This window comes from Cebus imitator, unplaced genomic scaffold (genome assembly GCF_001604975.1).
Source record: "Cebus imitator isolate Cc_AM_T3 unplaced genomic scaffold, Cebus_imitator-1.0 Scaffold44, whole genome shotgun sequence".
Classification (NCBI taxonomy): domain Eukaryota; kingdom Metazoa; phylum Chordata; class Mammalia; order Primates; family Cebidae; genus Cebus; species Cebus imitator.
In genome coordinates this window covers 3,003,836-3,019,105 of record NW_016107359.1, presented here as the reverse complement: position 1 = coordinate 3,019,105, position 15,270 = coordinate 3,003,836, and the positions used below count along the sequence as shown (strand labels likewise).

The 15,270-nt window shown below is 50.5% G+C and overlaps 1 protein-coding gene across 11 annotated transcripts in view; it reads left to right on the top strand.

Annotated features, from left to right (window-relative positions):
- The window catches only part of TLE3 (TLE family member 3, transcriptional corepressor), a 49,633-nt gene that overhangs the window by 16,637 nt on the left and 17,726 nt on the right, over positions 1-15,270 (top strand). For 7 of the 11 annotated variants that reach the window (XM_017526800.2, XM_017526798.2, XM_017526799.2 and 4 more), the window contains 2 exons: positions 5,153-5,215; positions 6,698-6,772. In XM_017526800.2, the coding sequence (XP_017382289.1) occupies positions 5,153-5,215; positions 6,698-6,772 (138 nt within the window). Of the gene's footprint in view, positions 1-5,152; positions 5,216-6,697; positions 6,803-15,270 lie in introns of all 11 variants that reach the window. The other 4 variants (XM_037737871.1, XM_017526795.2, XM_017526794.2 and 1 more) reach the window with 1 other exon arrangement.

The following is a 15,270-nucleotide window of genomic DNA, read 5'->3' as shown; positions in this document are numbered from 1 at the left end:
GTCAGCTGCCCAGCCACCAGCCACCATCCATCCACATCTCAGGGTGGTTTGGCTCTTCTCCACTGCTCCTTTGTAAATTCGTGTGATGCTGTGTTTTACAGATCTTTATGGAGGAGATGATGTGCGGCACAGCAATTTTGGAATATTTAGGGCTCTAAAATTCTAAACGAGGGCTCCTGGATCTTATAAGTGATCTAGTTCATTCCTTCATTTTGCAGACAATAAAATTAATGCCCACAGCTAGATGGGGGTAGAGTTAGATGTAAAACCAGGTCATTTCTGCATAACATTGGAGCAGAACATGCTCTTGAAAGGGGCAGTTTTCTTTTGTCTTCGTTTGGCTGAGGTTAAAAGGAATTGTGCATTCGGAGTCCACAGGTACACAGGACAGGGCAGTTTAAAACTAACAGATGGAAGTAGCACTCAATGGTGCGTTGAACACAGTCACCTAAATCAAAAATAAACGCAAGGTCCAGCTGGGTCCTGAAAGCCCAGGAGCAGGAGCTTGCTGGGGGGTGCGGATCAAGAGCAGGCTCCGTCTCCCTTAAGTTAGTGTCTTGGGTCAAGGGCCAAGGATGGCCTGAAGCAGCGGCCAACGTGAATACTAGAGTGTGCTTGGAGAAATCAACTTTTAGAATGCTCAAGCAGCCTCGGTTTACAGCAAGATGTTCAGAGGTCCTGCTTTAATGAGGAGATGATCATGCAAATGGGAGCTGCTAAGGCGCACGGAACAGATTGCTCTTTGGGAAATTACACTTGCCCCCCACTATCTTGTGTTCTGTCATTTATTTGCCTAACAATCTCCACAGAGTTGCAGGGCAGATGTTACTCCCAGCGCCCAGTTGGTAGTGCAGATTCTGAATGTAGCGGGACCTCTGTGCCCGCGTCTCTGAACTGCTTCTCTGCCTGTTATCTGGTAGATTAGTTCCTTCTCAGGCACGATGTTTTTCCACGAACAAAGCCGCCTGCTTTGAACCATACTTGAAAAGAAACTTTCAAAGGCGGCACCAGCCTCCCCGAACACCTTTTCCAAAGTGCTTTCCAAAGGCAGCCGCCTTCCCACCTCCCACCACCTCTCAGGTTCGCTTCTGAAGACCTGGCTCAAAAGCAGTGGCTTTCCGAGACCGAGACGGAGGGGAGGCTGGAGGCTGGCCTCTGGGAGCCGCAGCGCCTTGTTGATAACAACAGATTGTGCTGAGTTATCAAAAGGAGCAACCTTCCAGCGTGTGATTGAGTTCCAGTTTGTGATTTGTGACCTGTCCCAATTGTTGAGGTTACACGTCTTGATTTTTTTTTTTTTTTCCTTTTTTGGAACTGATGTTCAGAGCTTGTTTGAGTTGTAGCCAGTGCTGTTTTAACAGCTGTTCTAATCAGAAGTGCTGTCAATTATTAACCCTAATGGTGGTTTTTCTTTCAAAAATATTTCTCTAAGCTCTCTGGAAATGTCAGAATTTGGCTTCTTGGTAGGAAGTCGTTTAGTGAAGCCACTTCGTGGCTAGGCATCAGTTTCCCCGTCTGAGAAATGGAGGTGTTAAGTGCCTTTTCTGTGGGATCATTGCGGATGCACACGTGGTGATTGGGCGGGTGGATGTCAGCGGTCATTACTGTTAGGAGCGTTTCTGTTATGCCAACTTTCCACTTCCAGGAACTTCCCCTCCCCAGCGCCACCCTCCGAAAAGTAAACATTTCTTAAAAATATTGAGTGAAAAGCTTTCCTGTTCATGCTTCAACTCTGCAGAGTGCACGGAGCCCATCCTCAGGGTTGGGCAGGCTGTGTAGAGATGAGGGAGGCCCAGCCCCTGCTTCCACTTTGTGGGGAGACCCTCTGCAAGAGGGTACTAGCAGATGATGGCACAGTGACAGCTGGGAGAGATGGGAAGGGCTTGCTCCATACCCCTTCCCCAGGGGAGGGGCTGGGTTTCAGTTGGGAGAACTTTTACTTTGAACCAGGAGGTTCTCCCAGTGGAAACCCAGCCCCTCCCCTCTGCCTGCCTCAACCCTACACAGTTCTGTTTTGTGATGTGCCAAAGGCCTTCCTGCCATGCAGAGAGGCCTCTCTTCATCGAACGTGGGCCTCAGGAAAGACAGCCTGAACGTCACTACCCCAGGCTTCTGGAAGTTTCTGTATCTGTGTGGCGTTGTTGCGATGACCCTCAGTTGATGCTTGATTGTGGTGTTGGAACTTGCCCTGAGCCATCCAGCTGTGGTCACCTGGTGGCTGGGATGGCTACATAAAGCCTAGGAGATCCCTTGTCCTCATAACTAGAGTGGGCGGTGCTCCAGACCAGCCCTATGGGAAGATCCTGTCTGTGGGAAGCCTTTGGCCACGTGTTTGCTGAAGGGTGTGGGGAAGGGGAAGGTCAGCTACTTTTTTTTTTTTTTTTTCTGGTCAACTCCCAAGACCCTGACCCTTGACTGTTTGCCAGTGGAAGGAGGCCACAGCCAGAACCCTGTTATAATCACCCTGCCCCCTTCCCCCAAAGCGACTGTGAGAGATAGCCGAGGAGGCCAGAGTGACTGAGGATGTTCTGAGCCTGCTCCCTGCCTTTCTGGCCATGGGGAGGGCCAGTGGCCAGAGACCCATCTAGGTGACTTACAGTTGGCCTGGCTTGCAGGTGCCACCCCGTCCCGTTGGTGAAGGGCCTGGGCCACTGGCCATCTACCAGCCAGTTGTATGTGAACACTCCATCCACGTCGACCCCTCCCACAGATGCTGCCCACGCTGGGGCAGGCCCAGATCTGCAGCCAGGGGCCACTGCAATGTGAAGTCTCAACAAGTGTGGGGGTGCTGGTGATGTTATTCTTTGGGCCAGACATTTATGAAGCACCTACTGTATGCCAGGCACTGCTCTATCTTTAAGATAACAGGCCTTGGAACTGTGAACTTCCTAAACAGTAAGGTTGGTTTCTTTTGTTTATTTTTGTTTCTAACCCATCTTTTGATTCTTATTTGGCACATGAACGCACAGGTGAGAGCACGTGTCACTCTGTGCAGGTTTGGAGTGAGATGCAGCCTATGCTTGTTTCCAGAACTCTTGCCCTGTCCAAGCTGGACCTTTACGCTTCATTCCCCATTTCTACTACCTGTCGATTTAGGCGAGGGAAAAATAAGCACAGTGAGGAAGGACTCTGTTTGGGAGAGCTCTTCCCACTTAACTAGATAGATAATTTATATAATGATTATTTAGTCATCCTCCTGTGTTCCTTAAGTGTATGAATGATGGGTGTTTAGTGAGCGGAGAAGCCAGGGATGCTGTTAAAGGCCCTGCAGTGCACAGAACGGCTTCACACATCAGTGAATTACCTGACCCCACATGTCAATAGCATGGTGTTTGAGAACCCCTGATGTATGGTGTCCTGGCTAGAGTGCCCCACACATGTGTGAGTGTGGAGTCCCAGTGGGTCTGAGCTGGGCAGTTTGGAAGTGGGGGCCCTTGTTGACACAGTTGGCCTGGTTTATGAGTGACAGCCCTTCACAACATGAATTGTCTGTTCCCAAATGCCAACAGTGGTGCCGGCTGGGAAACACCGACTCTGTTCCTGAGGAGCTAGAGTGTTCCAGGCAGAAAGCTGACAGCAGTGATCCCCCGTCCTCTCCCCGCCAGGACCCCCACTGTAGCGGACAGGCTCTGTAGGTTGGCGAGCCCTGCCACTGTGGCCGGCAGCCCAGGACGCAGGCCTGCAAAGCCCATAAGGCTCTTTAGTTGATGGCCTGCCTGTCCACAAACCAGAGGCGTCCTCTTTAGTGGCCAAGGGTGGAGGGGGTGGAGGATGTTAGCCCCAGGAATTCTTCTGAAGTCTAGGGTCTCTTTGTACGCCTTCGGATGGCATTGTTTTTATTTTAAGTGCGCAAGGATTTCTCATCCAGCATCATTTGACATGCAGATGATCACAGATTTTTAAAGGCTGTTGTCATGGTTTTGTCTCTGAAAGATTGCTATGTGCTGATGAAAGCGTGGAAACCAGCTTTGGGACCTCAGTCCTGGCAGGCTCAGATTCAGAGTGAGATAAGAAAAGCAATCCTGAGAGTCGGCTGTCAGTGGTTCTAGGCCTTTCTGTCTGGACTCAGTTAACCCTTTAGCACCACTCTTGATCTGAGATCTAAAGTTTGCATAGGATGCTGCTGGAAACTGTTGATTTTCTAAATGCAGTCTTTTCTGGGGTGTTGGGAGATGAGGCAGAGAATTGCTCTACCTTTCTAAGGTTGACTTCTGTGAGGGATTAGGGATCTAATGAATTACAGTCTGAGCAGCTTCTTAGACAAGGCATTGCTATATCCCAAAAAATGAAGTGTTGGCTGGGTGTGCTGACTTATGCCTGTAGTCCCAGCACTTTGGGAGGCTAAGGTGAGCAGATCGCTTGAGCCCAAGAGTTCAAAACCTGGACAATGTGGTGAAACCCAGTCTCTACAAAAATACAAAAATTAGCCGGGCATGGCGGTGCACCTGTAGTCCCAGATACTTGGGAGGCTGAGGCAGGAGAATCATGAGCCCAGGAAGTCAAGGCTGAGTGAGCCAAATATCGCACCACTGCACACCAGCCTGGGTGACAGTGAGGCCCTATCTCAATGGAAAAGAAAAAAAAAAGAAAGAAAGAGGCTTAATGGTAGGATTTCAGCCTGGTAGCAAATAGATGGGGGAGGGATTAGTCTTGATGAGGGAGAGGCTAGCCGCAGGGAACCCTTTGCCACATAGGGGCCAATTAATCAGCTCTGTCCCATTTGTCTGAGGGCTCGTGTCCTCTTGGTACAGGGCACCAGCAGGCAGAGCAGTTCCTCCCTCACTAACCTGTGTTTCACTCTTACAGTAGATTTTGCTGGGTTTTTCGGGGTGATTTTTATTTCATTTTGCTTTAATTAGGGATTCCATCCAGAGGATGCAAACTGTATTCTGAACCAAACATGTTCCACCTCTGATGGAAACTGGAGCTCCCCAAAATGTAGGCAACCTGGCTGCAAGGGGGTTGAAAGAGATTTTTTCATGCTGTGGATTTAGCTAGAACCTCCTGGCCGGAGGCGGACTGAGGCCAGAAAGCATGGAGCCCAGTGGAGAGGGGCTGTGGTTTGGGGGGAGTTTGAATTTCCACTTGTCTGTGACATTTCGGTGACTTGATTTATTTGCCTCAGCTTCACGTGGTCTTCTTCCCTTTACAGACAGAGATTGCGAAGAGACTGAACACAATTTTAGCACAGATCATGCCTTTCCTGTCACAGGAGGTAAGACCTTCTTTTATTATGTCTTCCTTTTCTTTCCAAATCAGCCCAGTGGCTGGTGGGGTCTCACTGGAGCTTGAGCCCCAGCCCCAGGCCCTGTCCATTCATACGGACTGAGCTGACAACCTGGAGATTTCCAGAGCCTTCTCTGGCCAGTCTGGGGGCAGGGGGCCACATCAGAGGGACAGTTTGCTCCTTCTTCTGGTAGAATTGTTTTCTCTGCCATTGCCTGAGTCCGAGGTGGGGGTTCCGGTATGCGACCTAACCAGCAGTGGGCAGTGGGTGCCCGTTTCCCATCCAAACTAGCATTCCCAGCCGAAAGGGGACCTCAGTCCCTGCCACAGAGTGCCCTTGCCGAGAGCATAACCAGATGGTTGTGTCACTTTCTAAGCACACCTTCCAAGGGACCTCCATTTGGGGCAGCAGCTGGATCAGTGGGTGATCTGAGAGAAATGTCTCCAAAGAAGCTCCCTGGTGTCGACTAGACAGCTAGGCTAACTTTAGCAGGGTTTCTTTCTGTCCCCTGATTTCACTCCAGCCAGGGCAGGCCCTGCCCTCTACTCCCCCTCAGTGTCTGGGACCATGTCAGCTCCCTTACAGACTGCTGGGTCTTGGACACAGAGTGGTGACCAATAAATGACGGAATTAATGTATAAGAATCAGTGGCCTCAGAGCTTGCGGCCCAGCAGGGGAGACAGCTGTGTATGTGATTGGTACTACCTCAAAGCAAAAGGGAATTAATGCAACAACTTTTTTTTAAAATAAAGTTTATTTTTTAAGAGCAGTTTTAGGTTCACAGAGATTTCCCATATCCTCCCTGACTACCAGCATCTTCACCAGAGAGGTACATTTATTGCAGCTGATGAATCTACATCGACACATCATCACCCAAAGTCCATAGTGTAGGGTTTATTTTGCTACTTTTTCTTTCTTTATCTGTTTATCTGGAAACATACTTTGTTTTCTCTCTATTTAGACAGATATGGAGAAGGTGTATGTAGACACACTTTTCCCCCAAATCCTTTGAGTGTAAATTGCAGATATCCTGACAATTCACCGCTAACTACTATAACTGCATCTCCTAAAAATAGGGATACCCTCCTTCATGATTGTAGTACTCTTACTGTGTTTAGAAAATTAGTAATCATTCTGATATCCATACATCATCTGATATCCAGCTCATATGCAAATTGCATGGAAAAATTTGTGTGCACGTGGTTGACTGATAGCCATCTGTTGGCATCCATCTTTATTTTAGAACTTAAAAGGAAGTTTCAATTGCAAAAGTAATACATGCTCATTGAAAAAGGTCTAAGAGAGAAAGTGAAATCACCCGTCACCCTCCCGCCTCCTTGTGCCCTGTGTTCAGTGGGGCTCCTCTGTCTGCTCTGGGGCTCCCCGAGAGGCCCTGCCAGTGCTGCGCAGCCCGTCACCTCCTCTGTCCAGGAGGGTGGCTGCACCTAACGCGTGCCCTCTTCCCTCCAGCACCAGCAGCAGGTGGCGCAGGCAGTGGAACGCGCCAAGCAGGTCACCATGACGGAGCTGAACGCCATCATCGGGGTACGTGGACTCCCCAATCTGCCTCTTACCGTGTGTATAGCCCTTTTATTCCTCTCATTTACCATAACCAGAGATTGACCCTGACCTTAGCTGGCCTCAAAGAATGGCGGCTCCAGGGCTTCGGCTTCTGCAGGCATCCCAAGGGTGTGGACCCATATGGGGCTGTTTCCCCATTGGTTCCTCAGTTGCCTCCTAGTCATCAAACTAAAGAGGAGCCAGACATGCCTCGAATCCACCACTTCAGCCATCTGCGTCATCTTCCACTGGCTTTTGGTGTCCCTGCCATTGAGGAGGGCAGGGGCCTAGGGTCACTTTCAAGGCCAGGCCAACTGGCCAGTACCTGGCCACCTTCTCACACTTCCCCCGGGGCCTGTCTGCCTCCTCCCTGGCAGAAGTCTGCCCTTCTTTGGCCGCCTGGGATCAGAACAGTCTCTGCTGTACTGCTGATGTGCATCGTGCTGTGAAATTTGGGTTTGTGTCTTGCTGTCCCGTGCGCAGAGATGCCTGGCTGAGCACTCGTGATGTAGGCTGCGAACTCCAGCTGGGGAGCCTACACTGGTCTTCCTGACCTTCTGGAAGTCCCATCTCCCCCTTACATAGGAAAACGTACCCCAAGAGTGCTCTGTGACACCCACTTCTGGACTGGCCCCTTTGTGGAAGGGGAAGCTGGGTCTACCTGGCTTGTATATTTAATGGATTTCATAGGTTCAAGTGGCATCTCCCTCCTGCTTGCTGCTTTGGTGTGAGGCTAGCATATTTAAGATAAGCTCCTGAGGAAGAAGTCTTTTCAGTGATTTTGGGCAAAGCTCTTACCTTGGGGTGTACCTGTCCACCTTACATCTTTAAAATGAAGGGCGTGGGTGGGATCACTGCTTCCGCATCCGTGGAGGAGCTTCTGGACAGTACAGATTTGTCGTCTTTTCCATAGGTCTGGGAATAGGACTGGGAGTCTGGAACGATTTCCAGTTCATTCTGAAGTGTAGTTAGGCTCGGGAAGCAATGGACTGATTCAACCCTAACATTCTGGGAACCTGGTTCGTCGTCTTTCCTCTTTCTGTTCTTACGAGAAGTCACTATTTCAAGGTGGAACTGAAGGCTCCAGAATTTTCTTCTGCCTCATGGGAAACATGATGACTCTTGACTTTTCCGTCTGGGGCAGAAACCTGGAGGTCCATGCTTTAGTCATGGTTCTTCCCCCACGTGACCTTTGGCAAGTCCCTTCTCTTCCTTGGGCCTCAGTTCCTATATCTGTAAATGGAGAGGGTACAGCATCTCAGTTCTCTGGGCACCCCTGACTCCTACCAGGAATGCTGGGAGGCTGGAATCCCCGAAGGACACGTGGACACGGATCCCTCCATCACGCCATCAGGACCCGTGATGGCTACAGCGTCCTTTGGTGAAGGCAGCCCAGTGGGTTTGTCCTTCTAGGCTGAGCCCAAGTGCTGCTTGGAGGTGGTGGGGGAGGCAAGCATTGGCCTGGTTTGAATCCTGGCCTACTGTGTGCAATGGGCAGAGGAATCTTGAAACTGGAACGTGAGGAAGTGTTCAGTGCTGGAAGGCAGCACCCCAAGAGGGCAAATCATGATACTTTAACATTTAAAGTGTCTTCAGAGATCATCTAGCCCAGGGATCGTCAACCTTGACGCTGTTGAAATTTGGGGCTAGATCGTTCTTTGCTGGGATGTTCAGCAGCATCCTTGGCCTGTAGCCACCAGAGGTCAATCACACCCCCCACACTCGTAACACCCCAAAATGTCTCTCAACGTTGCCAAATGTCTGTAGGAGGCAAAATGGCCCCTGGTTGAGAACCACTGATCTAGCTCAGTTGCCCTTGTTTTACAGAGAGAGGAAATGATTATGTTGAGGAGCAAAGCCAGGCCAGAGTCCCAAGTGGCTGACTCGCAGCTCAGGGCTCTTCCCCTGGCCCCGGTGCAGCCCTGGAGGGTGGCCTGTGTCCTCTGTCTCAGTGCCCGGCCCTCAGCTTGGTGGCTCTGCAGCTAGTGGTAGCAGGGGGCTGCGGGGATAGGACATAGCTTGTGAATTCTGTTTTCTGAGGTTTCTCCTCTTCCAGCTCCTCACCCCCATCTCCTGTCTAACCATCTTCTTGAGGTTTCCAGGTGAAGTTCCTGCAGTGACCACAGCAGGATCTCCTCTGCCTCTGTCTTTGGAATTAAAATCCTCTTATGAAAATATGTTTTTTTAAGTTTTAAGAAAGGAGTAAAATTGGGGGAGAAGCACTGCTCGGATTAGCTGTACTTCCTTTAAGTAGCATTTAGGAAGCTACAAGTTAGGTCGAGGCAGCTAGAGGCAGACATTGGAATTCAATTAAAGCCAACGAGTGGGGCCTGTGACCCTCATTTTCAAGGTAATTGCTTCTCCAGCTCTGAGTGAACGCAGCCATCGCCCTGTCATTAAGCAGGCGGCCGTCTAATCGCCGCGCCTGACAGAGCCTCACAAGGCAGGAATTACAGACAGCCGAGGCGTGCTCGTGCTGGGGAGCCGTGCTTGACTGCACTCCAGCGAAGGAGGTCGCTGAGCTAGTCAGGGCATTCTTTATCTCCTCCTCGAGGAGAGCAGAGAGCGAGCCTGCAGCTGAGCCGCCTCTGGGAAGCCAGGTAGAGAAGGATGGCAGGGGGTGCAGAGCCACGGGCTGAGCAAAAGGGCAGGCACCCTGCCCCAGCAGGAAAGGGCAGGAGAGGAGGAGGGTCCCCGGAGGCTCTTGGCAGCTACCAGTGGCTACCCCCACGGCACTGCTGGATTTGCTGCTCTGGAAGGAAACGCAGCTGGCACCCTGGTCTAGGACTTAGAGGGAGGGCTTTGGGCAAGTCACTTTCTTCCTCTGGGCCTCAGTTTCTCCATCTACCTACTTGTTTAATGACTTTCTTGCTTATGGAGTTGAAAGAGTCTGAGGTCGTGGCTCAGCCCAACTCAAAGAGAAATCAAATACCTCTGGCATGGGCAGGGAGGCAGCTGGTGGCATGTTGATCATGAGGATGGTAGGAAAATGCAGGATCCGAAGTCAGCGTGGTGCATCTGGAAAGGGGAAGAAGGAAAGACGGATCAAGGGAACTGGGCTCTCCAGCCAACCCTGCCCACTCCCTTGCTGGACCTCAAGGGTCCACTGAGGGCAGACAGGTAGAAGATGATCTCTCTTCTAGCTGGGGCCTGGCAAGACTTGGTTACTGTAGCCCTGTCTCTGTTACATGCTTCTTGGATAAATGAATGGCAGGGGCTTTGGAGAAAGATAAGATTCCTGAGCACGAGGAGGGAAATCTGACCCTTGGTCAGCAACTTGCAGAAGGCAGTATCTATCTTTCCCAAGCAGATTTAAGACCCGGTGAGCTGATGTATCTATCACCCATTTCTGGAACACTCTTTTTCCGTTGCCCAGATCTTTGGACTGGAAAGTGGAGGGGCTCTCATCTGCTCACCCACTGACAACACTGACAATTTGGTCTGCATTCCCTAGGAAATTAACAGTAGGGGAGATGTCATAGAGCATCGACTTGGTTTTTTTTTTTTTTAAGTGGGAGGGAGGGAAGAAAGCAGGAGATTGTAGCTTGTCACAAAATACACAGGGTATTTTGAAGCCATACCTAAGGTTCTTGCATTCACTCCAGAATGTGGATGAGCTGAATTCAGTTGAATGGATTTTACGTGAGGGGAAAGGATGGCCAAGAGAGTGTGCCGTAGGATCCGGCTTTGAGCCAGGCAGCCGTGGTAGAGGGAGGTAACGCTGAATTTGAGTCTGAGCTCTGGTTGCTGCTGGCTTGGTGGAGCTGCTCCGCCTCCCAAGCCTGTTCGCCATCTCTGAAGTGGGGACCACAAGGGTTGTTGTGAGCACTGAAAGCTATTACCAAACCCGGAAGCTCAATGCACATGGGGCTGTGGTGCCCCCTGAGTGATACGAAAGAGATGGAGCGATCAGAGGCCTGGAGCTGTTCTCCCTGTCCGTGGAGGGCAGAAAGCGTTCATTTTACGCAGTCAGAACCCTGCTTTGCCTCCTCTGGTGGGAGCCCTCGGCGTGCCTTGGTTCTGGGAATGCTTAGACAACGTCACTAAGTTCATTCCAAATCGTGAACCTGAGAAACGGAGCATTCAACCAGCCAGCGAAGGCATAAGGCGTGATGTGTGTAATCCAATTAGACATACACTGCAAGCAAGATCTTCCCTTCCTCCTCTCTTGGAAGTGACCGCACCTTCTGCGCCAGGCCATGGGCACTTATCCCGTGTGTGGCGTACAGGTTCCTTGGCTTGTTTGTGCTCTGGTAGGAAATGTTCAAGGAGGGAAATGTGAATGCTCAGGCATGGGCCTGGTTCCAGACTCCTAGCCCCTCTTTGGGATCGGGGGTACAAGGGGGAATTGACTTTATTTCATGTCGTGGATGGAGAAGTTCCCATATTGGAAGGAATGGTATCAGCTGGAGACAGGCGATCTCAGCTTGCGGAACTGATTCCATTTCTCTGCCATGGGGAAAGCTACCCAGTTGAAAACAGTATCATCCTCCCACTCAGACATCACTGTGTTTGAGCACACTGTGCTCTGCAGCCAGCAGACGTGTTGCAGGGGATAGGAATACAGCCTGAGGATAGTGGCGTCCTGCCTGCCTGCGGAGGTGCTGAGCTGTGATGGGGACGGGGTCAGGTGGGGCCTTGCCAGCTGGCCCCCAGACCTGTCAGGGAAAAATCTTCGTTTCACTCTCTGTTGTACCCACCCAAGACTGTTGTTAGCAGACCCTCCACCCGACAACCCTGGCATCTGCTCTCACACCGAGGAAGGAGCCTTGGAGGTTGGCTCTCCTGTCCCTGCTTCGCGGAGTCTGCTGGGCCTGTCCTCGCTGTGCCTTCCACCCATCCCAAGGAGACCTCCGGGGAGTTTCTGGCTCTTTGCAGCACGTTGCTTTTGCCCTCAAAGATAAGGAATGCCTCGGTTTTGCCTGGGAGATTCCTTTTCTCTTCTCTTTTGCAAAGAGGACGCTCCTACCTGACAACACTAAAGCTGAAAACCAGCCTTTCCGCCTTGGATGCTTAACAGCTTTGAAAGCCAGTCTGCCACACGACCGCTGCTGCCTGGGGTACAAGATTCTGACGTTGGTTCACTGGTTCATGTTTCGGGCAAGCAGGGCATCTCATGCCTCCATTGATTCTTCCTATCCCAACTGACTGTTGTAGCTGCATCTAATTGGGCCTTAGAGGGAGGCATGGAGCTGGGAGGTGGCTGGCACCTGTGGGCACTGTTTCTCAGCCTCCTCATGTACCTTTTCCAAAATGTTCACGAATTCACCCAGAAGACATGTACTGAGCAAATATGCCAGGCACTGTTAGAGGTGCTAGAATGGAGAAGACACAGTCTCCGTTCCTGGAACTCACAGATTACCAAGCGCAGTGCACAAAGGCAAAGGAAGCGTTTACACCTGGGATCCATCCGTAGTGTTTGCTAAGGGTGACTGAGCACCTGCTCTGTTTTTGCCTGTAGTCACATATGTGACCCTTGCACAACCCAGAGAGGCTGGCTGACCCGTCCAAGGACTCATGTCTGATAAAGGATGGAGCGCAAGTCTGCCGTATTTTATCTGGCTCCACTGTCTGAGCTGTTAGGACTCTTAGAACAGAGAAATCCATTCTGACCAGTATGAGGGGGAGGGTGTCCAGAGGAGACGGCCTTTGAACTGGGCAAAGCTGAGCCTAGAAGGTTGGGTAGGAGAGGAGACTACCTGGTAAGATAAAAATCAGGGTGTGTGGAGCTATTCAGCTCCATCTTTCCTTGGGGGCAAATGTTTAATGTGCATTTTCTCTAGAAACAGACTTGTTCATGCAAGGAGTTAGCTCTGTCTGCAGGCAGCAAAGCTATTTCTTTGAAGCCTTCCTTCCCCTCCTCTTCCTCAAGCGATCTTACTGGGTCTGCACTATAAAATGCGGATTAAGGCCGGGCGCGGTGGCTCACGCCTGTAATCTCAGCACTTGAGGAGGCCGAGGCAGGTGGATCACTAGGTCAAGAGATCAAGATCATCTTGGCCAATGTGGTGAAACCCCATCTCTACTAAAAAAAAAAAAAAACAAAAAAAAAAACACAGAAATTAGCTGGGCGTGGTGGCATGTGCCTGTAGTTCCACCTGTTCAGGAGGCTGAGGCAGGAGAATCGCTTGAATGCTTGAACTTGGGAGGCAGAGGTTGCAGTGAGCCGAGATGGCACCATTGCACTCCAGCCTGGCCACAGAGCGAGATTCTGTCTTTTAAAAAAAAAGCATATTAAATACCTCAGCCCTTGTTTTCTGGGATCTTACTAAATAGTTATCACCAGCGAAATTAATGGACCTACCAGCAATTGGAACCACAGGGGCCCTACTGGAGACTAGTTTTAAAAACCAGGTATCCAGATAACGTTGTATTGTTCAGCCACATCAGGGAATACTAGGTAGCCATTAAAAAGGACAAGAGAATTTTTTCAGAACATTCCTAAATTAAAATCAAGCTGTATAGTAGTATGGTTCACAAGAGTCCATTTCTGCAGAAATACATTTGAAATGTGTAGATTTTCATAAAGAAAAACCCAGGCAGACGAACAGTAGAATCTTCTGAGGGTAGGATTGAAGGGTAATTTAAAAAAACTTTTTAACATATACTTATTTTTAGTATTTTCTTAAAATGAGCATGTATTAGTTTTGTAATAAGATATAAAAAAAAGTCACATTTTCTTTAAAAAGAAAAGGTGGAGGAGCTCAGAGTAAGCTCCCATCTGAGAGAAGCTGGAATTTCTTAGCTGGGAGGGGTTGGATCTCCACATTGGACTCTGTGATGCTGGCTCCAGGATCCCCCGTAGCTTTGTGTCTGCCATAGTGTCTCAGTGCAGATGTGGGGTCAGCCCACCCTGGGACAGTGCCCATGAACTGCCTCGCAACAGACATCACAGAGACTCTGACAGCTTTGAGCGATGGCCACAGTGCCAGCCTTTCACCCACAACTGACAAAGGGAGCCCTCTGGGGCCAGCAGTGCCATGGCTACTGTGGCTGGGATGAGGCCAGGTGGGCGGTTTGCAGCTTAGCTGGGGGAGAGTAGGCAGGGCCCTTTATCCATAACCTGAGACACTTACTGCCTCCTCCTGCTGGAGCCATGAGCCTTCACTGTGTTCTGTTATCTGTTCACAGTTGCCCGAAAGCCATCCCATATTGACAGGCGAGCTCCCTCAGTAAGGCGTGAGATCTGGAAGCTTCTCAGATCTGTTTTGTATGGGACTCTCCACCAACCCCTCCTGCTTTGGGGATCTTAGGAACGAACATTCTTTGGATGAGGGTGGTGGTTGACAGATTTACTACTGGTGGGATTCGGGCAATTACTGGCTGCCTACTCCAGCTCCTAAGCATCTATTAAATGGGCACAACCCCTCCCTGGCCAGGTGTTTGGAAGGTGCCCAGGCATTCATTCAGGCATTCAGTAAATGTTGGTTCTCTTCTCTTCCACTACTTGAAAAGAAAGATGCGTGTATAGGTGGATACCAGCATACGTAACTCCTGCAGTAGTCGAGAAGCTGGGTGTGTGGAAGGGAGAGGGGAGTGAAGCCCTTGAGGCTGGTGTTGAGCAGGGAAGCTGGGCCTCTGGAACCAGGGCCGCGGAGTCCTGGGAAGGAGACAGGGAGAATTGCATTGTTGTTGACAATGATACTGACTTGCTGCATGGCAGTTTTAAGAAGGGTTCGGGAATCCATCTTAAACTCGTTGTAAATGTTAGCTGTGTGCCATGAGGTACTGCATACATTATCTTACAATCATTCTCTGGGGTCTGCTGCCTCCCCTCTTTACAGATAAGGAAATTTGAGGCTCAAGGACTTGAAGTAACCTGCCCCAGGCCACCAGCTAGGAAGTGCCAGAGCTGGGATTTCAGTCCTGTCTGTCTAGTTCCAAAGCCTCTGCTCTTGCAGTTACCCAGTTCTCTCATGTCTGGTGATATTAGCTCTCATCCCATTGGCTCCCAGCTCTTCTGGCTCTGGGGCCTTTGCTGTGATGACCTGCCCTGCCCCTGCTCTGCAGGGCAGGCTTGGAGTTCCTAAGAAATGAGGAGTCTTCCCCAGAGTCCAGCCTCAGGGTGGGAGATGCTGGCAGTTAATGCTGAAGGCATGTACGCATGGGCAAACACTGCCAGTGTTGTGAGCTTAAAAATGGATCCCTCTCAGAGGGAACCCCATGACTGTGTGGTTTTTTAATGCATGCATTATTTAGCTCAGGCTTGGAAACAAACATTGAGAGATTTCTTCCTGAAACTGGGGTGCGGGGGGAGGCTTGAAGACATAAATCTTTACATTGCAGTCTGTTAACAGACTTCGTTCAGTGAGACATTCATGTGGACTGAGCTGGGGGCAAAGGTTTTGGGGGTGCTTCCCCCTGCCACCCACCCAATGAAGGAGTGAGAGGGATGGGAAGAGCTGCTCCCTCCCTCCCTCCCGAGGTGGCCGCACCTCCCTTGCCCTCCCAGGCTCAGCTGTACTCATCACTGACTTCATTGC